At 49.1% G+C, this 23,982-nt stretch overlaps 2 protein-coding genes across 3 annotated transcripts in view; both read left to right on the top strand.

The window, feature by feature from the left end:
- Positions 1-584: 584 nt before the first annotated feature.
- Positions 585-20,912, top strand: LOC121588336 (E3 ubiquitin-protein ligase MYLIP). 2 transcript variants are annotated; one of them, XM_041906130.1, is made up of 4 exons: positions 585-1,537; positions 18,389-19,329; positions 19,411-19,974; positions 20,073-20,912. In XM_041906130.1, exons 1-4 carry the CDS (start codon positions 1,451-1,453, stop codon positions 20,284-20,286), a joined length of 1,806 nt encoding a protein of 601 aa, XP_041762064.1. In that variant the 5' UTR covers positions 585-1,450; the 3' UTR covers positions 20,287-20,912. The 2 variants fall into 2 exon arrangements, with proteins under 2 accessions (XP_041762064.1, XP_041762062.1); XM_041906128.1 differs by lacking the exon at positions 585-1,537 and adding an exon at positions 15,959-16,437.
- Positions 20,913-21,696: 784 nt separating this feature from the next.
- LOC121601262 overlaps positions 21,697-23,982 on the top strand; it is an 82,406-nt gene continuing 80,120 nt past the window's right edge. The window contains 1 exon segment of the mRNA XM_041930080.1: positions 21,697-22,053. The gene's annotated coding sequence lies outside the window, so the exon portion shown is untranslated.

Raw genomic sequence — 23,982 nt, 5'->3', positions numbered from 1 at the left:
CGTGAAAAATATTTAGAATAAATAGATTCAAGGCATGACATCTACTCATATGAGTGTAAGCAATTGTGAAAAAAAAAATCCGATCGTGCTTAATTTTACAAAAGAGAACATGCAATATTTTGTAGTGCTAACACTTTAGGCGCTGCGTGGATCGTTTTAAATCCACGGCTTTTTTCACTCTCCTTTCCTGCGATTGTTCTCTCAGCAACTATCAGTAGAAAGCATAGCAGTGGAAAGAAAGAGAGAGAGAGAGAGAGAGAGAGAGAGAGAGAGAGAGAGAACGCATATTGCAGAAACGGCGTTAATTGTCAGAGGATCAGAAAGATACTGAACGATTGTAAGCCAATGAAACGCTCTATTTGCTCTCATATAGTGTACTGTGCTCTCCGCAGAATGCCAGCGCTCAGAGTGATAACGGTTTTTTTTTAAATTCTAAGTTCGAATTGGAACCCATCTTCGAATGCTCTTTGGGCAGTGGCGCTGCACTATGGGAAACCTGTTCGTCCATACTGAACTATGGGATCCGCACGACCGGCTCAAAATACGAATCCCCCCCGACGACGACGACGACGACGGCTGTGGAGGGTCGTGAAATGAATAAACATTCATTCGCTTTATTTAAATCGTTTTGTTTCAGCGCGTATTCGCTTACAACCTTTGCTGCACTGCGGGCGCTGAACACCAGTACGCTCGTTTCAATCTCAACTCACCCAAAAAGGTTTTGGTTCGTTGACGGACATCTTCATCGAAACGGAGAAACAGATGTGTGCAAACAGTGGAAGAACAAAGTGTTAAATTGTGTGCTTGTGGAGCAGAGGTAAATGTGAAGCCGTTCTTCGCTCTGTAACAACCCGAGTGAAGTGGGCAACCATTTTAAACTGGTGACAGAAAAGTTGTGTGCGGTTTTGTGGTCTTGAAAAGGAAAGAAAAAAAAAAACAATTACAAGCTAGGAAGCACGTTTGCCTGCCAGCTCCGGGATATGGTGCGGTACGAATACAGTGCGCTGGAAAGCGAACGCCTCAATGCACCAGAGTGCTGCCCGTGCAACAAACTGCAGCAATCATATGGGATGCAGCGATTGACTGCCGTGTGCGTACGAATGGTGGTGACATAATAAAACGGCAATTCGTTACTGAATAGATGGGAAAAAGGCACTAGTAGCAGCACTTCCCCCTCGGAGCGCATTCCCTTTATAATACTTTTCCGCAAAGAATAATCGATAGGCTGCGCTAGCCTGCGAAAGCAAAAGACAGCTGTTTGCGTAGAGCATAAACAGAAGAGCCAAACAATCGTGCAGTGCGTTCAGTGTGGTGTGTGTGTGTGTATCGGTGTGAATGTGGTTGTGAAAATCGATGCGTTTGATTATCCTCGCAGGATCCAAGTGACCTTGTGGAGCAAGAGGAAGTTAGTCTACACGACAGAGCACGGAATAGCAAGCGGTACACGAAAATGTGGTGCCTGGTGAATCTCCCGAACGGGACAACGTCCGGCGTCCAGTGTGACCCGAAAAGGATCAGCCAGGAGTGTCTGGAGAAGGTAGGTAGAATGCCGGGAGGATCTGCAAATTGAAACGAAAGACACCATCCATTTCACCATCCAACTGTCCCACAAATGGACTCGCATTACAACAGAACTTCCCTTAGTCGTCCGATGCCTCAAGCAAGAAGTCAGCGAGTTGCATCCCCATGCATCCCCTTGTGCAAAAAAAAAGAAACCCCGCACAGCTGATTGGCGGCGGCGCCTGCCAGTCTGGCCGTCGTGGCCCGAGAGATTACTTACTTTTTCTGTTGTTGTGCGCGGTCTCTCCTCCCGCTGCTGCTGCTGCTGCTGCTGCAAGTAAAACAACGGCGAAGGGCACACACAGACACACTCGCTCACCACAACGCACCCTCGGCACAGAAGACGCAGCGAGTTAGAGCGCTCCGGGCTTGCAACGCTTGCTAATGCTGGGCAGGCGGGTGCCGCAAGAAAGCGGGGCGGTGCAATAACCTCCTCCACCTCTGCCAACCGCAATACACTGCACTCTTTCCTCTCTCTCTCTCTGTATCTTCAACCGCTGAGTGAACTTTAGCACAACTTTAGCCTGTTGTGTTGGGGTGCATTGCACCTATCGCCGAGCCCCATCCCCCTGTCCCTTCAACTCACCGGAGGTCACTAAAATTAGTCACCGAAGGGTGTGTGTGTGTGTGTGTAGTCGGGGACCTTTTTTTGTTGTTTTTGTTTTGTGACTACTTGTGTTCACTACTTGTGAAGCGAGTGAAATGGGGGTAATGGTTACGGTATTTGCCGATTTGATGCTGCTACCTTCTTTGCCTGCGCCTCTCGGTACGAACAAATTAAGACGTGCTGACAGAATTTGAGCGAGGGGGGGGGGGGGGGGGGTAAGGGGTCCAAAGTAATCTTGGGCCTGGGTACAAAGGTTCGATTTGGCGAAACCTCATTAGCGAACGAGAGCCGGTGCGCTTCCTCGCGGTGCATGATGCAACCCGAAGATCGGGCTGCGTGAGAACACGCACGCACGCACACCCGCAGTCGTTTATTTTTGTAACTCAACCATTGTTTGATGACTGCAGAAGGGTGAGTTGAGCTGTTTAAACCTATAACGTAGCATCTTTAAACCTATAAATGTAATTTTTTCATATTAATTGATGAAATTTAGAACATCTTCAAAATCCTTTAAGATCAGCCTAGCTCAACTCAACTCATTTCCTAGTTTGTTAGAAATCCACATTAAGGCGACGTTAAGAAACTCCGAAATACTCGCATAAAATGGCTTATTAATTTTAATCTAAAATAGCCACGATCGCTTGATAATTGTTAATTGTCCCCTTGGAGCATCCGATGTACCCACAGCCCACACCAACAATCTACCAGACGCCTTTGTGCCACTATCAAGCAGCGACAATTTGCATTAAAGGATTATAAACGCTTCCCCGCCGGCAAAATACCCTTATCGCTCGGTAACGACCTAACCGTTTGGCCTTTGTAATTATATTTGCTCCGTTTGCTGCACCGTTTGTGTACCGGCGCCAATCAAACACATCCGCACGGGTTGAAGGTGTTTAATGTATGTCGTGTTTCTCCCCTAGGCGGATGATAATCCCGCACAACCCCGCCAATAAATCTGTCATACGGCAGGGGAGGATTTAGCGGCGCGCTCCGTTGTATTACCGTTGCAAAATAGTGCAACACCTCAAGGTAATAGTTAACCTAAACCGGTGTGTATAGGGTGCAGGAGGACGACAGCCCTAATCTTTTGCACATGATGGATGCATTAATATGTAAGGTGTGTACACCATTGTACAAACATTGCGCAATGTAATGGCATTCTCGGTACGCCGTTGACAGCGTGATAAACTATCACGAGGACGCAACCAGCCAGCCTGAGTGGGATGATGATGGTACACGTTCTAGAACGAGCGGCTTGAACGTTCCCGGATTCTTGCGTAACTATTCCAATGAGTGGCCCTGGAGACGAGGCCACCAAACCCGATCGGCTCGGGAGGGAAGTTAGAATGCAACAACCAGTTCAATGTCACTCTTATCAACTGGTTGTCCGTGGTGGTGGCAGTGGTGGTAACCTCACGCTTCTAACTGAACCGAACTTAGCAACAAGTCTGTAGACTGTTGCCTCCGCCGCGGTCACTCACCAGTAGTAGTTGGACGCATTTATCCTCGACTCAATCTTGGAGCTGCGATTAAAGGCGGCAATAAAAAAGGATTGGCTGTGGCGCGAAAAATACACACACACACACGCACAGTTCAAAGGCGTAGGCTGTGGGCTGTAGATGACCGAAGGCTTATCGTTGACCGCGAGCAACCCCTTTGGGTGGGTGGCATTTATGACATCGCCCTCTATCAGCACTGCCTTCTGATACTGGGTTACTAGGGGGAATGCCGTAGGTCGATTCTCGTGACGTACGATCGGTGATTCTCGCACGATGATGGTTTGCCTTGATGGCCTGGGAGGGCAATTAGTACCGGGGAGAGAGGTTGATGGACATTAGGATTGATAAGCCTAGGAACGGGGGAAGTAAGCTCAGAAAATGGTCGTGTCATCGATGTAGATCGAGGAATGTATGGAGCTTAATTCCCCCAGTCAGCACCGATGTGACCTCATCCATTAGCTGCAATCCGTTCGACAGACGACCCGAGCCGAGCCCTAAAACGCGATAAGAGATGTCATTAACTGTTCATTGCTTCAGCTGAATAGGACAAAGAGAAAGTAAAACTTTGTCACAGAGGTCTGGGCGAGTCTTGTGCGTCGCTATCAGCAGACACTTTCTTCATCCCGTAACGACCACCCATGCCCGTGGTACACCACTTGGTTGATAACCGCCCCGCGACATGTATGACATCACTGAAAGGTTATCACTGGGAAGCATTCTACAGCTGGACCACTTCCTTCCATTAAAAAGAAAAGTTACAACTGCATCTCCAAGCAAGAACGTGCAGCCGACGGCACGCTTCTGGGTTGAAAGTTATCGCTTTCCCTCTTTGTCGACTTGTTCTGTGGAGAGGGTTGCTCGGTTCTGGGGTTCATCCAGAATTGGCAGGCCCTCTCACTCAGGCACTGGGTCGTTACTATCAGCAGCCAGAAGAGTGCACGTTGGTAACCTCCAGGGACCTCCGGATCCAGCGAAACTGTATTCAATGGAGGCACCGTTTTGCTGATAACCGAGCATGGGCAAAAGGAACTTGCAAAAAAGGGGTGTAATTTACGGAAACATCACCACCAAAATGTGTTGTGGCAGACCACCAGGCATTCCTTTGGGACGCGTACGCAAATGGATCAACATCATTGGAGTGTATTAGAGTGTTGCTGCTAAAATTAACCGGTGCGAAACCCGCCGCCGAGACGTCGTCTTTTTGGGAACGGTCAAATTTTTGCAAACATTTCGATCCATCCAGAGCGTTTTGCGCACTTCCCGCCGTAGGTGTAGACTTTCCAATTAGATCTCCAATTGGCACCTTCCCGTGGCCACGGTGGTGCTAACTACTATGTGTCGTTTGTTTAACGAACGAAGGCGACGGAGAGCCGTTTTGGGCAAACAGCAAAAACAAATCCGCCTAATGATATTAGCCTAATGATGGGACCGATGGACACGGCATCAAATAGTGCTTATGAATGAATCAATGTTAGCGTGTCGTGCCTTCTCGCTACGAGCTTTTTACCTTAATCAACCGAATTGTGTAAGTGATAAATTGAGTCTAACGAATGAAAAACATGCTGCTCTCCTGCGCTCCGCTTTATAGACAAACGCAGATCGCGGCGGCAGATGATCGTCACAACACCCCGGTGCCCGGTGAATTGATTATGTCAATTGCGAACTTCCCCTTTTTCTGGAGCACACACTACTCGCGGGACCGGCTTTACGCGCTCGATCATCGCGCTACGCCAAACAAAGTGTTGTTTGTCGCACATCTGCTCTACCAACATCCACAACACCAGTAGCAGCAAATTGGCGAAAACATATCGTATCGCCCTAGTTCTTCGGCCCGGGAGGTTGGCAAATATTGTTATCGGCTTCTGCTTCTGCCGGGCTCAGGGTGTTGTAGGGGCCACAATCTGATTGCCGACACCTCCGAATGCGTAAGATGTCCAATTTGTTTTCCTCTGTTTGGTGTGAAATAAGGGGGGGGGGGCTAAAAAATTGCGTGTGCTATCTTTATCCCTTTATTTGTTCGGCTGTCCTTGATGTGGGGACGCAAATCTCGTGTGTGTTTTCGCATTGAGTGTAAGAAACGTGCGAAGACGTTGCTGGGGTGTCGGGTGTGGTGTATAATTGCGCCGCAGTCGTTGCCTCTTCTACAAGTGCTGTCACTGAAGATGGAGCACTAAAGCTCTATCGGGATGTTGAGCACCAGTTCAACGCCCATATCAAGACGGCAGCAACGACGACAGGTCCTACACTTCACCTCAACAGGCTCAACATCTAAATCATCGGCAGCGGTAGAGAGAGAGAGGCCTGATAAACGACGACCGGCGATTTGGTTTGCAGAAACACAGGGCTGGTGGGTTCTTGAGGGGTGGGAAGGTAATGAAAAAAAATGCGTTATCGGTTCGCAAAGGTGATTGCCGCCCGGCGGGGTTTGTCGTTTGTCGCGACTATATACTGCGCATTAAATCGCCCTTCGGCTTTGCCGGTAGCGCAATTGGCACGCCGATTGGGAGTAGTAGCAGCTATTTGGTGAAGCACAGACAAACAACCAAACACACACACACACACACACACACACACACACACACACACACACACACACACACACACACACACAGGGGAGCCGTACACACAAACAGGGCAGGGTAACAAATCCGGCAATAACAACAAAATAAAACACACCTCGCCCTAGCTCCGCCGCATGATGGTGGACCATCTATGCGGGTACGGGTTACTTCACGTGCGGCGCCGCGAGTTGACCGTCCGAAAATGACACCAACACTCGCAGGAATGTGGTTATACGAGAACGGCAAGCGGACAGAATATAAGAAGCGAAAAAAAAAACGCATTTGAATTAAGCCACCTACAGAACAGAATTCTTGAGACACACCTTCATTTGCTTCGTGTTGTTTTTTTGGGCGGAGAAACTCACCATTTAGGCATATAGTGTCGGCGGCGGCGGGTCAGTTTCGGTGTTTGCTTGAGTAATTGGCGAGATTTTTCTTTTTTTTGTGCGATGCGTTAATCCAACGCAAAACAGAACCAGGTTCATTAGTTAGGTAGGGTTCGTCGTCTATTGCGCGCTTGTAGTGGGAAGTGTGCTTTTAGGCCCCCACTAACGAAAGAGACCCGCACGGCACAGCAGAACCAGTGTGAAGATAATGAGGTAGAGCTTTGTACGGCCTTGAGCTCAACCAGTCGACCAACCCCACGACCCGCTTCCATGAACTCCACGTTATCCTTTAGTTTTTAACCTAATGGTAGCTGGCAGTAGGAAGTGAACGCCATCACCTGCACAGCACCGGCGCCCGGCTAGAATTGATTAGCTAATGTAAACCCGAAGCTCTTGTCATTGGATACGAGTTTTTGTGTCGTTGTTGCTGTATGCCTAACTAAACTGCTGTCAGGTAGGCACACGGGGCAGGGCCAAAGCATAGCAATGCTCATTTAACTGGCTAATGAGTACACCACACATTGAGGAATTCATTACAATATGGACAACTCAACGTCGTCGCTGTATTCAACAGCTCGGGGATAGTACCTCACCTACCTATCATAACGATGGCAGGAATTTGTTTACTCAGAACCTCACAAAGTTATACAAACTCCTCCCCGGTTCGCTATGTTACGTGCAGAAATTACATGACATTCTACACTGAAAGGTCAACTGGAAGGCCCATCAGCTACAGGTTGCTCATGGGGTTGGCATTTGAAAGAATATTTTCCAATGCCCTGGAGTAAAGCAATTGATTGCCACGAATGTAGCCGACCGAGAGCACAGCAATGTTAGCAAATTCTTTGCTGTCTGAGCTCCAATATAATCTGGCGTTTGCAACCGAAAATGTTTTTTTGCAAAAAAAAAAAAATGTCAGCAACCAAAAGGTTGGTTCTTCACTTGCATAAGCTTCACTTTTCTCTGTCTCTGTTGTTAGTTAACGGTTGGTTTTTTTTAACCTCGGGTAGGAGTAGGACGTTATCACACCCACACACACATCATAATGGAATAACCTTCCACGGAACGTTACAAGGTGGAATTAAAGCACGCCCCCCGTGGCCTGTAGCAGGGGTCTGAAGGTTGCGTAAGTTTTTGGGCAACTTCTACCCCAAAACCACCACCACCACATGCTTTGTACAACGAGCTTATGGTGTGGGAGGAAGATATTGTAATGGGCACAAAAAAGAAACCTAAAATCCTTCCCTTGGGGAAAAGCCATTCCAGCTTATCCGCTTCTGTCTGTTGGTCGTTCCATTCGTTCTTCGATTGCAGCGGTACGCAGAGGCATCATCTGGCACACTCGAACACTCGACGCCCAGTGTGTCTCACAGGAAATGTAGTTGAATAATCCCATTTTTCCCCCTGCCCTGCCTTCTCTCACACACATACAAACATACTGTTTGATTCCACTAACGGTAAACAAACCCTTCCACACGCCGGAAGAGGAAAAGAAATCCAGAACCAGAGGGAGAGGGAAGGGAGTGCCTTGTGTTGCTGCCGTGTTGTGGGGTGTAAAAGATCGCAATCCTCCATTGATCGATCAGTCCGAGGCCCAGCTGATATATAGGCTACCGATGTAATTGAGGCTGCTGATTATTGGTTACCTTCTAAGGTTGCATCTGTGTACAAACGATTGAACCACCGTAATCATCAACTCGCTGCTCTTAATACACTGTCGCTGGGCGCTGGCTTGGGATGGTTATGATGGCGAATCGGATTGTGGACGTTAGCGTTTGCGCGCGCGTCATGTCCGTCCGTCCTGCCCCCTCCTCCGTAGGTTGACTGACCGCACTGGCCATTGTGGTGTACGTATTACGACTGTAACTGTGCGAATCTGTGTGCAAACTGCATGCGATTTTAGCGATGACATAGAAAAGCCCCGTTGACGACTGCAAACTGCAAAACATTCTGCATCAAACTGCGGTCTACGAGGGTGTGTTTGTGTATGTGCAGAGAGTGGGATAATGTTTTACTTTCGCTGAAGACGCAAACGCGTTGTAACCTGAAAACAAAATTCCTTCAATATTGTAGCTCTGTGTGTCAGCGCTCGCAGTTCGCGCTCGAGTAGTGGCGCTTAACACAACCCGTCTTGGCACAATACAAAATCGAATCCGAAATCATTCCCTCGCCCGCGCGTGTGTGGTTGTGATGCTGCGCTCGATCTTGCCCCAAACAGGGACAGTCGGCTGCTGCCGTGTACTTTTCATTCGACGGAAAACACAAACACACAGCATCGACTGCAACCCCGACCCCATCCTTCCCCGAAGGAGGAAGGCTCTACGGGGGTTGATCTTTCTCTACTGTGCCGCTGTGTGTGTGTTTCCTTTGGTGTAAAATGTCGTAAAAATAAAACTTTATTTTTATCTCCACGACCTCGCGGTGGTGGGCGCGCCTGACTGGTGTCGGGAGGGGAGCAAAAGGAAAGCCGTCTCAAGAAATGTGTGTCCGGTGTGTGTGTGAGTGTATTTTTTCTCGACATCAATTTTCAGACTTTGACACTCCCGGGGCTCTCGGGCTGTGCGAGCTGAATGAGAGTTGAACATCATACGGCGTTCTACGGTACGAAAATGGCAGATCGCGAGCATCTTGCATTGCCACTGGAAAAAGAAAAAAAAGAAATTAATTCAGCCTTTGTTGCGCCACACAGGAGAATGCAATTCATGTGGATTATGCATTTTATTCACTACCCTTTCCGCGCGCTTTGCTGTACGACCGACCCAAGCCGAAACGCGTGCCTCTTCTCACGCGCACTCTCCCGTCCGAATCGTACGCAACTGCTAAAAGGCTAAAATATATACATTCGCGTACAAATGCCGGTTGATGCATGCAGGGGCTGCTGCTGCTTGGTGTGTGCACAAATGTACGGGTTGGTGGTGGTGGTGGAGCAGCGTGCGCGGTTGAAGAGGAGGCCGCCGCATGCGGACTTTGGACCCGGCACGGAGATCACTCGCCGACCATGTGCTCGAGCTGGGCGATGAGAAGGGAAATGCGGCGTGCACGAACGCTCGACAGGGACGGCCTGTGTACGGCTGGTTTGCCGCGTCTCCTCGTACGGGACAAGATAGCAAAACACAGGGCAACACACCACAACAGCGCGCTCAGCCAACACAAGATATACACAGTCAGATAGGTGCGAGTGCGCGCTCTCTCTCTCTCGCGCTCTGTCGGTCGATTGGGGCGCCTCTTTGTGTGAGTAGAAAACGTGCAAAAAAGTATGGCATTTAAGTATGTGGATACCCGCGCATGGCCCGTAGCAAAACTCGAGAGCAAACAAAACAAAGCCCACACGCATACTAAACCAAAAAAGCAACCGGCCGTTGCTGTGGATGCATAGAAAGAAAGATAGATAGATAAAGAGAGAGAGAGAGAGAGTGAGCAGGAGAGAAAGAAAGGGGATCTTTCACTTGAACCAGAAGATGCTGTTTTTTGATAGCATCCATTAAGCGCCCAGCCAGCAAGATCGTTTATTGGGATGCATTAACACTCACACAGCGCCAGACTCCCGACGTTGCATCGGGAAATGGGGTTCACTTTCCAATGTTTACTTACTGTATTTTTAAAGGCAATAGCTCGTATGCCAGCAGGATTAAAGGTGGGTTAATAACGCTTTCAAAAGCATCCGCTTTTAACAACCAAACAAGCTCCCTATTGGCTAGCAGAAAGCGAACGTTTGGTTGGCGCCTGACCTCATTTACAAACAGTGAAAAAAAGTTGAACCTTGCAAAAAATATCCTCCCCCCATTGTGCCAGGAACTTGGCAAAGCCCAAACCAAAAACTGTCAGTTTCCAATTGCAACCCCAATTGGGTGATTATTTGCACACACGCGAATCTGCCACTGGCTGCTGAGGCAAACAAATTTTGCTAAAATAAAAAAACGAGAAAAATGGCACAAAAAAGTTTTGTGCTTACCACCTACATTGGCAAGCAGTTGCATGGTCTGCAAGCGCAGCGATTAAATGCTTCTGTCTGTGATTTGCCTATGAACGAAAAACTTTATTTTTTACCTCCTTTGCGATGGAAAGTGCACGGAACAAAAAAAGCAATAAAAAACGTTGGCACTCAAACATTGATCCACCAACTTTGAACATTGAACAACAAAAGCCGTATCGATCGTGATGTCAGCGTTGAGTCCCCTTGGGTACCGGGAACCGATTTGTTTGAAAAGTGAGGTTACGTTTAAGTGAGGTTTTTGTTTTGCTCCTTCCGTCGGCTCGTCAATATTCCGGGATGGATATATGTACTGCAGGAGGTGCTGAAGGTTCCGTCCTGGGAGACCTTCCACCGCAAAAAAAAGGTCAGTAAGATGAGACGTGCTGGTGGGCCTAACGATCTCGCTCGAGAGAACCACCCCCTTGGTTGGTGGAGATTAATTCGAGTAGAGGATTGCAATTGCAGCACCGCTGCGGGGCCATGCATTCTTCGCACAAGGTTACGGGAAGGTATACGCGGCTGTTGTATAGCGCAAGCGTTACGTGACTATCGGCACGAGCGTTCTGAGTGGTGGCGTACGGCGAATAGTTTTGCGCCGTTCTCCTTTCCGATGTTCAAACATTACCTGTGTGTTCACGCTCAATGTTGCAAAAAAAAGTCGAAAAAACATCGCAAACATGTACTCTTTGAAATCTAAATCCCAAGCTTTATTTCCAATTAGTGCCTGCCTCTCCTGCTTGTCATCTTGGTTGCTTATCGATAATTACACGAACCATTGCATTCCTGCGGAAAACCCGCCTAATTGGGCACGACAAAATTGAACAAATTTGCTCAATACAAACCCGCGTGTTGTTTCGTATTCCAAAAAAAGCGTGGTGTCATCGGGTAAATTAGCTCACTAATCCCGTATCTCGTAATCCCTCGCCATGTGTGGTGGGAGCAGGAATTTTAGATTTCGAACGCCATTTTTTGCTGCTGATTCTATAAAAACAACAGCTTAATCAGACGTGCCCACACAAAACAGTTATCCTGTTGCAGATTTGGCTACTTTGCGCGGTGACCCCCATGTTCACACAATCGTGACCCGTGGTACGGGGCGGCACGAGACTTGCACTAATCCGGTGTCCGTGCCTACATATTATGCACCGCTCACCTTCACCCGATTTTGGCCAAAGTACTTAGTCACCACCAGCCCCGAGGGTTGATAAGATTATTGAGCGTTGATTAGCTGGCACAGACAAACACACACACAGACGGTTCGTCGGGTTTTCGGAGTGTCGTACCGGAGCACACCGGATGATAATGGGGACATTTCGCTCTGCATAATCCTCGGGTTTTTGTGTGGAAATTGATCCATCCATCCAGCGAGGGGAAGGCCAGAGCTTCCTTCCGGACTTATCTTTCCGAAGCCTAAAACGCGAGCCGGTATGTGGTGGCAGATGTCGGTGTGCTGGGTTGCCTCTGGTTAATCCGGAATACTGGCTTTCAGGTTTCATGGATCGTGAATCAATCATTCGTATGAAGTCGTTAGCGCTTTATTTCGTAAATTTAGGCAACATTTTCACACCTTCATATCTACGGTGGACTTTGGATCCGATGAACTACCCGGTCTTCCCCTTGCGTGTAGTTGGTGAAGACGACGAAACGCCATGGTCTAGGCGTGACTCGCGCGCTCTACACGTGTTGACGTTCGTCATGCTGAGGGAAACGTGCATCATTAAGCCGGTCACACACGTCGCGAACGTTAGCGGAACGTTCATTACAGGCTGATAAGAAATAAGTGCAATTTTAATTATGATTACTTGGCGATTTATGACTCCTTCTAACTTCAAATGATTAAGTAGATTGACAAATAATTTTTCTTTGTAATATCAAACGTTGCAGCAATGATTCAGTGAGAGTGGTACATGATTGAACACTTGAAGCAAAAACATGGCACGTTTTATTTGCAGTTGCTTAGCTCAAAGGTTCAACTTTTCCTTCTTCTGGCCTTTTCACCTTCTATTTTGTGAACCAGGGCATCTTGGCAGGTTCATGGCGTTTGCGATGGTTTTCATTTAGCCGGCCAAGATTCGCAGTGGTTGCTCGGTTCAGTTTAACCGGTTCGCTGGGTATCGATTATTCAAGCCACGGCCATGTACACCGTACGGCTCGGCATTAAGACAAACACGAGGTTTTTGTAGAGCGGTAGTAGCAACAGAAAAACAAACAAACTATACCAATGCAGGGAGGAAGATTTGCATTTCTAATGGCGGAATTGTTAAATCGTTAGATTCGTCAGCACAGGTTTGGGTCGTACTACGCGTGAAACAAACAAATGCACGTTTCCTTTCTAACTCTCCAGTTGCTCTAGCTCCATTAAGCTGTCGGACAAACGCTACCAGCAATCCATCGCATATGACGTTTGTTCTAGCAGCAACATAATTATCGTCTTCAACTAAGTTGTGGTAACACGCAAATAACTCGTTGCGTCTGTAGAAAAGAGTTGCTCCGGGTTTGTGTTATCCTGCCTGGTTGGTGGGGTAAGCGATAATTACATCAATTCTGTCCTTTACTCCCGCCAAACGACCGCGAATGATCAAACTGTTCGGGCAAAGAGGGCAAACGAATATTTGAACGAATCAAGTGATTTGTCACGGTAAAATAAATACTTCCACCAGCGACAGCGGGGTGCTATATTGGCAGTAGTGGATGCTTGCAGAGACGATTGACAAACAAAAAGAAAGGAAAGGAACACCACTGAATATGAACATGATGTTTTGCCAGAAGTTTCGAATTTATCCTGCACGTTTACACCATCCACCCACCGCCTACAAGCTGCTGTTGTGGATGATGATGATGATGACATTGTGAAATCAGCGGAACAGCTGCCATATTCCGGTGGAATAACCGGCGTGTTTAACCTTCAATTAGGACGATGTCAACGGCAGCGGGATGAACCGTGCTGCCATTCCCCATGGTGCTAACAGATCAATGGTTGGCCCAACAGGCCAACTGTGTAACGAAAATATCGTTGGACCAGAGAGATTGGACTTTGTACCCCACTTAGCAAAGGCAAAGAGGGCAGGGAAGTCTTGCACTCTACTTATCAAATGATTCCATCTCCGACCGGATCGCTCTGCGTCCAGCGTTGATCGATATCGGGATAGTGAGACATCGCCACTAATTGGTGATCGGTGTACGGCGAGAGCACGTGCTGCTCCATATGATCGCAGCGTGACTCGCAGCATCTGACGTGCACAGTGAGTGTGTACAGTGTGAATTCCTACGATGATGTCATCGACAGAGCAGCACCGATCGTGCTTGATCGATCGCCGTGTGCTCCGCGTGTGGACTTGGACGGCTGTGATGGACTTTGATCGATTTTCTCTTTCTTTCTTTTTCGACTCGTTCAGCTGTGTCTCGCCTCCATTTGCGGTCGCCTAGCAACAGGGCAGCTTCACCGGCACAAGAGCGTCGATACATGAGTGCAAAAACTCTGTTCGTTGCACTGTGTTCGGTTCGGGGTCCATGAGTTGAAAACGTGATGTCCACCAGCGTATCCCCGTTCTCCGATTGCCCGGGTGCTTAATCCGCACCGTAGCTTATGGCCGTTTTTTTCGGATGTTAACATGTGTATGCGTAAAAGCCGGTTGAAGATCTTTGTACGATCGCGATCGTACATAGATATGTGCCACCAGCCGGCGGAGACTTGCGCTGGAGCAGCGCCGTTTTTTTCGTCTCTGTTTGTTTCTCTTTGTGTGTGCAGATTGCCTCCAACTTCCCTTAGCAGCTCTCTAGTCCGTGGCGTTTGAGCGCAGCACGAGGGCCCCAATGTGGCTTCTTTTTATGCCTTGGTGATTAGTTCCTTCCTATTTCATCCGAACGAACACTGCCGGCGGTGGCTATTCGCAGCAGGAAAGAGAAGGGAAGGCTTACACATCTCCAAATACGGTCGCCGATTGCGGCGCTGTGTACAGGTGCCGCACACTCGAACGCGAACGTGGTGTGTATGTGTGTGTATGCGGCACACAGTGAAACAAAACAACGCGCCGCGTTGCCATTCGGTTCGCTGCTTGAGTGGGTCCAAAGTCCAAAACACCGTTCGCCGTGTGCGGCCGTACAACCGCGTGTACAAAGTCCAAAGTTTTCATAGTTTTGGAGAAGTGTAGCAGCAGCACCACACTACTACCGGGCGGCGGATAAAGCGCGAACGAAGCGATGATGAGCAACCGGTACGAGGTGAACGAGACGGCGAAACTATGAGAAATGTGTGCGTGAACGGGCAAGCTTAGAGGTTGAGAAAATTTGACACATATTTACCTGTTTTTTGTGCAGATTCTAAAGGGTCTTTTGCATTTTACAGTACAGGAAAGCTTTATAGGTCTGCCTGCAAATGATCTTTCAGTCACTTGACAGAAAGCGAGAGCAGCAACTGTGAGTGAGCCAGATTGAAGACGTCTTCTCGTGGCACTGTGTCATTCGGTGTTTGAAGGACACCCATCGATTCTTACGCAAGATGGTCCTCGCTCAATGTCAATGACGGCATTAATGCACGGGAAACATTCGACCAGACATTTATCTGCGGGCTGAAAGGAAATAACGAACCATATGGTGCAGCAACGGGCAGCGAGGTCTTTGTTCTTTGCTACTAAAGAAAACGACTCGTGGCAACGTTTTACAGCTCTGTGGCCCTAATTTGTTGTGAGTTTATGGATTCTTCCCTCTAGAAGACCGTCTCTACTTAAGCCCTGTTATGACGCATAGCGGGTATTGGAAACCTGTTGTTTTGTTTTTCTTTCTATTTCCTCGGCTATTAAAACAAACACTTGACAGAGCACGGGCACACGGGGCTATCTCCTCTTCATCTGTGGCTGCTATTGTCGAGGGCCAATTAAATTCCTCCCACTAAGGTCGGTGATTTCCCCCGCCGTCTTCTATGGAGGCAGTAAAGAAGGTGCCTCACCATCGTTGACTCTGTTACTGCGTTATCGACTGATAAGCTCATTTCGTTCAATTAAGGCAAACAAACGGAGTGTGTGCACGTCTCCCATGCCTATCCGCAGATACTAGAGCTCTGGACGCCGTGTACAGAAACAAAGAATCACAAGTGCGCTCACTCCCTCTCCCCATGTCCAAGAAGTGCGTGGGCCATTTTGTTTAATATGGAAGACAACGCACGTACTTATGGCCGTACGGAAAATGTAATAAAAAAAACAGAAACGATTGCCTTTAATATGCAAACCCAGGCGGAAAGAAGACAGTGGGCCCTCTATCCCCCCTCTCCAGCACATTGTGAAAACAAACAAAGGTCCAAAGTCCAGCCGGCATATTTTAGCGTGGTGTGTACTGCGGCTCACTCGCTCGTAACGTTGGAGTCGAGTGTTGGTACTGCTGCGAAGTAGGCTGCGAGGAGGGATTGGGTTTCTTTTCTATCCATGTACTCGAACTCTGTCGTCAAATGTAAACTTTCTTTGTCGCGCGGCGGGTAACTCAAAAATGTATTTCTTTCGTTACTGTCCGCCATTTTCAAACCAGCTTAACGTCAAAGGATATCCTATTGCCTGTTTTACGGTAGTATTCAGAGTTCTTGTTCGCATTAAGAGCAATTGCCTCCCCGAAACGCTTGTGGAGCAGAAACGACGTGACCCAGCAGCAGCAGCATCGTAACGATGTCTAATGGAGGAAGCATAAATTACCATTAATCTCATCCCGGGGCCACTTACTCTACAAACGGCGAATGGGCACTAGTAGTAGTAGTAGCGGGGACAGCACTTTCTTGGCGCTCCCGGACCAAATGTGGGTTATCCCACGCGATGTGCTCTCGGTTGTTGTGGCACACGAAAGGGCCATAAACATCATTGGGAAGGTAAGCTACCACCAACGTTCTCCAGCAGTTTTGTTGTATGTTGCAGTTGTAGTTTCTCACTCTCCCGCTCTCTTCTCACCTTGAGCAGCGAAGACACTTTTACAATGGCTTGTTGGGATGTGTTACTTTTCGGTTACGGATCTCGGTGGTGGAACTTGCCAGAGCAGAGCAGCAGCAGCCGTTTTTGTTGTTTTGCTGCGCCATCCGAGAAGGTGAAACTTAATTTTGCTTCACCAACTCCAACTCCAACTGTGCACAGACACACACACACACACACAGACTCTTCCTATCCCTGTTCCATAAGCCGTCGGGGGTCGTCGAGGTGTGGGCTGTGGGTGTCGACGACTTACGGTTGTTTCGGCGCGATTCTACCCCAAAACCGGTACGTGCCCTCTGGCAACAGCCGCGGCAGAACTGGTTTTAGTGCGTCTTTTATTTATTTAAATCGACTCTTACTTGTATCCGTTGTATTTTTTTTTTTGTGTGAAATTTGAAAAGCAAAATACGAGGTTGATATTTCGTAAACATCCTCCACGTCCGTCCGCTCAAAACGGAGGATTTTAGCAATATATCCTCTCTTTTGGTCTTCTGTGGGGAACACGAAGCAGCAACCGCTTTTGGGGTTTGTATTTTGAATGAAATCGTAAACAAACGAAGCAGTAAAGTCACGCAAGAAAGGATGATTTAGAGCCATCCTTCCCGAATGGGGCTTAATATCCGGCCTGCGACACACCCCAACATGCGTTTATATTGAAAGTTCTTTCTCTTCTCCCCAGCGTGAAAGTGTTTGTGTTGTAACGGTTTCGCTTTTGTTGTCTTGCGCCGGTTGCGTAAAAAATATCATCCTGCTTTCAGAAGTACGCTGAAGATGATCTTTAGGACCCTTCTCTGCTTCATTGATTGCAATTTACGCTCATTCAACGGAGAGGAGTTCCTCAAGCACACACAGAGGAGCAAAGTTTAAAGAGAAACGGGAAGCTTTCGCGTTTTGAACCAAGCACCACCCGCCGCGATGCATCGAATATCATCTGCGCAGCGACGAGCCCGTTTATGTAATTTAAATAATAATTCCCCACTCGAGACAACAGTCGAGGATCCTCAAATAAAAGCGACGCGACGCGTTTCTTTACACTGCACTCTTCTCCCGGCACGGCCGGGGGTGTAATCTTCATCAATACCCAATCGAACCCTGTTTCAAGATGGCGAACTGGGAAGGTAAATATTGATCCTCCACCGCCGCCAAGCCATGCCCTCATATCGTGTCTGTGCGCGCTTGTTTACGCGACTGATACGCTGTTGAGTGATCGGTAGAGGGAAGGTAGTTTTTAGGCCCAGGGTGCTCCTGATAAGACGGAACCGACCGGACGGTATTAATTACCTCGAGTTGGTGCTGATAAGCAATCGGACAGAGTGTCTGGGAGTGCTCCAAATGCAATGCTTGAAGCTGTTTTGAAAGACGGGGGCACAGCGTTGACTTAGAACACGAACACAAGCTGTTGCAAGCGTGGAAAGCTACGCGCCCTCCTTTCCTTGGGATATATGGCTCTGTGTGGTAACAGCAGCAGATGAACAAACGATCGTTTCTGTTGTTGGGTGGGGAATTTCGATGAGAGAGACCTGGCCCTGGTGGGGTATCCGGGTCTGTTTGGTAAGCCCCATCCCCATGGTGAAATGAAGAACAAAGCAATGTCTCTCTATTGCGTCGTGGTGTGCAGCTGGTTTGAGTCTGTTATCAAAACGCCTAGGGGTGAATGTATGATAAAGGCGACATAGTCTCCCTGTTCCTTCCCCCCCCCTTGGTGGTGATCAATTTGAAGACGATAGTTTTGCTCTAGGAACCTGCTAGAACTGTTTATTTCATTTATAAACAAGCTCAAGGAAATATGAACATGGCATTGGGAGTCGTCGAATAACAGCACTAATCCGTGTATCTTTCCTTCTCCTCTTGCAGGTGTGCGCCGATCTGGGAATCATCTGCGAGACCGACTACTTCGGCCTGATCCCGGTCCGGGACGGCGACAGTGTGGCCGATGTGGATGAAGGCACGGCAAAGCAGTGGATCAATCTGCGCAACCCGCTGCACCTGTACACGAACGATCGTACCCATCCGATCGTGTTCTCGCTGCGCGTCAAGTTCTGGGTACCGGCCCACCTGATCCTGCAGGGCAGTGTGCGGTCGCTGTTCTTCATGCAGGCCCGCCAGGAGCTGTTCGACGGTCATCTGCGGCCGTCGAGCTGGACGAATGCGGCCTACCTGGCGGCGCTGCTCCTGCAAGCCGACGGCTACAAGTACGATCCGGCCAAAGTGCCCAGCACGAGCGAGATGCTGCCCAACGGTGCAGCCTCGGTGACGTCATCGCTCGAGCGACGACCGGCGGCGCAAGGACTGAGGCGTCCCTCGAAGCGCAAATGCTCCGAGTTGGAGTGTAAGCGGGGCAGCGTTAGCTCCCAAACCAGTGGCAGTAGTTCCGTGGCGCACGGAGGGCCACAGCTGGACGAAGGAGCGCCGGCGGCGGGCCATACTGTCGCGGGGTCCCAGTCGTGTGGCGATGGAGCCAACGGCAATGCACCAAAGAATATCTACCATCGGTACGGTGCGCTGCGACCTGCATTTGGTGATGCGGACGAGGAGGACGAGGAGGAAGGCACGGCTGAGCCGGTTCCGCAGCCGGCGAACTTTTACCAGCTGATTGCCCAGGAGCACGAGAAGCTGTCGCGCATCCGCATGACGGCCACGTCGGCCCAGTACTGGCTGCTGGAGGAAATCTGCAGCCTGGCCGGATATGGGGAGGAGATCTTCGAGGGCGTCACGATCGCTGAACCGGTGGTTGTGTGCAAAATCGGCGTTAGCCCCCACGGGCTAACGATCGTGAAGGACGACGAAAAGTATAGGTAAGTTGGGAGCATATTCATTCCGACAGCGTGCATGGCCTAACCGAAAGTGTTCGTTTGCTCTCCTCTCCACTTTTGCAGCGTTCCGTTCACCGCAGTTAAGGCGGCCAAATCGATTAAGCGCTCCTTCCGGTTGACGTACATGAACGAGAACCACGAGGAGACGTACGTGGAGCTGAAGCTGCCGAACCACCGGACGGCGGCCTCGCTCTACCGAGCAATTACCGAGAAGCACGTCTTCTACTCGTGCGAAACGGTGCGGCCCATCGTGACGACGCAGTTCATACGCGATCTCAAAGGCACGATCGTGTCGATGTTCAACGAGGACACCGAGCTCGGCAAGCGGTACGTGTTCGACATACAGCGCACCTGCCGCGAGGTGTACGATGCCGCCCGGCGGACACTGCACGCCCGCGGCATCGAGATCGCGCCGAGTGCCGAGGAGCACGCGGAGACGCCGGCCGCTGCCCTCGGCCGGCTGGAGGAAACGCTCCGCAGTCGGCAGGACGAGTCCGGTCAGCTCGAGAAGCTGCTGGACGAGCGGATACGGGAGGCGATCACGTGTCCGATCTGTGCGGACGGCGAGATCGATACTACCTTCCTGCCGTGCGGGCACATGACCGCCTGTCGGGCCTGCGCCGTACAGTAAGTATCGTGGGGAAGGAGGAGCTCGGTGTTGATTGTTAACCTGGAAGAATGTCCACTAACCAAAGCGTTCTGTTTTCTTTCCTTGTTTTCCGCAGATGCGACCGCTGCCCGTTGTGTAGGGCTAACATCGAAAGTACCAGTAAAATCTTTCTGCCTCCACTGTTGCAGTCACGCAAGGGGACGATTGCGAGCCGGCGACCATCGGAAACGGCTGCTGCAGGTGTTGTCGGGGGCGCAGGCGGTGGTGGTACTGAGCTGGCTGGTGCTGTTGCTTCCAAGGCACCAGCAGCCGCACCTTTGGTACAATAAAACGAGGTCGAAACAGCGCATTAAGAGCAGGCAGTATCCCTTAGCGCCAGCGTGCGCGCATCATATCGCCTCGTTTTTGCGAGGGGAGTAGCAAGATAATGTTTAGAAGATAAGCGAATTGGTGATATTATTTGTTAATCGTACTCTGTTGCGGATGAGGAGGAGGGGGCCCTGCTCGGAGGGGCGAGGATGGATGGTTTCGTGCTGGATGATGGGAGTTAGAGTTAGCAGTGAGATACAGGAGGAAAAGAAATGATAGAAGTACGAAGTACGACATCAGGAAAAGATATATAGTCAATGAATCAATGCAAATCTTTATTATTACCACTAGTGTGCGTGCTCTGTGTGTTTGTGTGAGCGCATGGTGGCACACGCCTAGGTCCTAGCACGTAAGCTGTTAAGTTTATTGATCCTAATATTGGTTAGTTTTAAAATCAGTGATACTTTTAGCGTTTTTTTTGCTATGTACCTTGTTTTAGGAATCCAAAAAAAAGAAAACATCCAATAGTCAGGACTACAGTTTCGTGGCAAGTAGCGGAAGAAAAGAATCAGCGTGCTAAAATCGCACTCGCCTATCAGGTTTTATATTCAGCAGACCAGTAAACGATTGAATGTCGTAGTATTGATTTTAAGTATTTTAATTTCCTCTTTTCTAAATTCACCACTACCTGGTAGCAATTTTATCTCGTTAAACAGAAGTAATGCAGCAGCACTTCAGAAATCCCCTTTAGTACCGTTCTCGGTTACGTTGTGTGCTAACCACATATCTTAAATGCATATATTTCCTGTCGATTGCATCAAGCACCAAGTTGATTACCATGTGTAAGATATTAGTAGTCGTTAGTGGCCAGGTCCTTCCAAGAAGTGCCAGGGCGCATACAATAATTGATGGCATTCTCCAGCTTACGTTAACGCAATAAAAAAAAAAAAACAAACAAACAAACCACAACAATAATGGAATTAAATGTTATCCAAACTCGTCCAAATGAAAAAAAAAAAAGATTTAATATGTGTGTTAATTTATTTGCTTGTAGTTTATTTTATAATGATGACAATGTGTTTTGAGCCAATGTTTTTACACATACGCTGTGAAAGCATGTGAGTATTTCTTTCATCGTTGCAAATATCGTTTACGCTTTGTCGGTTTAACTTTTTTACTTTATCATAAGAAGAAATACGTTTATTTGTTAACCTTTCAAATAAAATGTTAGCAAAAATTATTTCAACATTTTAGCATTCATCAACGGTTTGAAAGAGAAAATAAAAAATAACGGCTTAATCGTAAAAATTCAAATGCAACTCGTTTCGAATATTAACTGACAGCTGTCAGTTTCGATCACATTTCGCCCGACGCTTCAAACACTTCAGGGCGAAAAGGGAGCCCGCTGGCACGCACACACCGACACACGGTTTCACCGTACTGTTTCGCCATCTTGCGGACGCCTGTAGCAACTACATCGCGCTGTACCGCTCTCGCACGCGGCACGGTCGGCCCCGGAACGAACCCCACTCACCTGGTGCCGTCTCGCTCCGTCCGCGTACATGCGGTTTCCGCACAGCAATGCCCTCGAGCCGTACGGGTGTGTGCGTGTCGCTGTCCGCGGTGGAACACGACAGAAAGAGCAAAGGAATCGTTTCGTCGCGGTTTCGGTTTGTTCGTCCCATTATTTCCCGTTTTTTCCCAGCAAAATCGTGCAATAACCTAACAAATAGACAGTGCACGGTGCAGCGGACGTGGTGCACCGTTAGTGAGCGTGCGGGTGAAAGGTGAGCAGGCGGGGCAAACCCGTGAAAAAAGCGATCGACGAATCGCTGTCCCGCAACAGGAAAAGCGATGGAGCGGTGGTGGTGGTGCTGGTGCTGGTCGAACCTTTTTGACAAGCCGTGTGTGCCGTAGGGGGCGCGCACACACCATCGAAGATCGTAACGCGCAACGTAACACACAGATGCGGATTTCGCGATTCCGTAAGATCCGCGAAGACACCCAGAGTTGCCTGCCCCAGCTTCTTTCTGTTCGTCTCTCTTCACGCAAAAGAGGGCGGTGTAGTGAAAAACGACCGAGGGCAAGGTGTGACGGTCTGGCCGTGTGATTTCCCCAGCAGGGCACAGAAGAAGGTGACGAAACAGCACGAGATTGTGTGTGGCAAACTGCAGGATATTCTCTCTACTCGCCAAGGTGTTTGGAGTATGTGTGTGTGTGTGTGTGTGTGTGTGTTTGTGACATGGCGCTCGGGGTGGTGGTGTGTTTGTGGCCGGAATTGGGCTGCAGTGTCGGAATCCGCTACCAATGGGGGACCGATCGGGACAGTGTGATCGCTGGGAAAGGGCCGCACATCGCCGCGACATCCGGAAGTGTGGTGTGCTGGTTCGCAAAAGGGTGGTAGTGGTGGTGGTAGTCGTCCACATTGCCCAGCTCTCGACCGCGGACGGCCAAGTTCACACGCATACATTGGTGTGGTGGTGTGTCGCCATCTGAACGCCATCGTTCCGTGCCAAGCGGTTCGCTCGATTCACAGCCTGCTGCTGTTGCTGCAGGGAAGGGGTGAGGGGGGCGCAGTACGACGTGTAACGTAGATGGCGATGCGTATAGAAGTGGGAACGGCTAGGCTGTGGGGTGGCTGAGGATTAGAGGAATAGAAAATAGTATAGAAGCAAACGTCGTGGATCAGGGTGCAGTAAGGGGGTGAAGCAAGGGTTGGGATCCTAGCTGAGCAGGAAAGAAGCAAACAAGGGAAATAATCCAAAACGCGCAACAGAGCCCTGTCGGAACTGGAATTGGCGGATGGGAACTCAGGTACAAGGGTTGGAGGGGAAGAGGGGCTATGTTTTGCAAATGAAACAGACGGGGGTCGGTCGAATGACATTTTGTCAATCGTTAATCCACCTCCCCGGAGGTAAATCGAACCCTTCCTCCGTCTCTCCATTTCATCATGTGCGTCATGCTTGTATGTATGTGTGTGTGTATGTTGAAAAGGCAACTGGATAGGTTTTGTGCAAAGATGGGCAGAAAAGGGCAGGGTGACAGGGGCGGGATGCAGGGCATGGACATTTTTCACAACACACCAACACTGCAAACTCTGGCCGCCCTCGAGGATCAGCATCCTTCCGCCCGAACCAAACGGCGGGCGAGGAAAGTTGTCTAATGCGTGAGGGAGAGAGGGGAACTACACCGTATGCTTGGTGTGCAAGTGTGAGTGTGTGTTGTGTGCAATGGAGCAGCATGAAAAGCCGGACGTGTTGGGCCGCGCGCAGTGTCCTTGCTCCCGATTGCTCTTGTTGTTGTGGTTGTTGTTGTTGCTGGTGTTGTGTTCGCCCCCCCCCCCCCCCTTCTAAAGTAAGGAAGCGGGGAACGAGGTAAGCGGCGCGGGTGCGCTTAGAACTGTCATCCTGTTTGACAGCTCGCCGTTTGTCGGCGTTTGGTCTTTTGTGCGTTGCGGAACTGTCAGCGGCAAACAACACGAAACTTTGTTCCTTTGTTGTGTGTTTTTTTTCCGCTCTCTTCTTGTTAGCACTGCGACTGGAGAGTCGTTTTTGGTTTCTTTTTGTGTGTGTATGTGTGCGGGACATATTGAAGCGGTAGGCAGAAGGTGAAAAAAATCAAGCGTTCCGGCGGTGTTTAAAGGCACCGTTTTAAAACAGGCCGTTTTTAATTTTCTTTTATTTTTAGTTGAACAAATACGAATCAACAAGATTGCG

This window comes from Anopheles merus, chromosome 2R (assembly GCF_017562075.2).
Source record: "Anopheles merus strain MAF chromosome 2R, AmerM5.1, whole genome shotgun sequence".
NCBI lineage: Eukaryota > Metazoa > Arthropoda > Insecta > Diptera > Culicidae > Anopheles > Anopheles merus.
The sequence above is the reverse complement of the archived record's forward strand: the minus strand, read 5'-3'. Positions and strand labels throughout refer to the sequence as shown.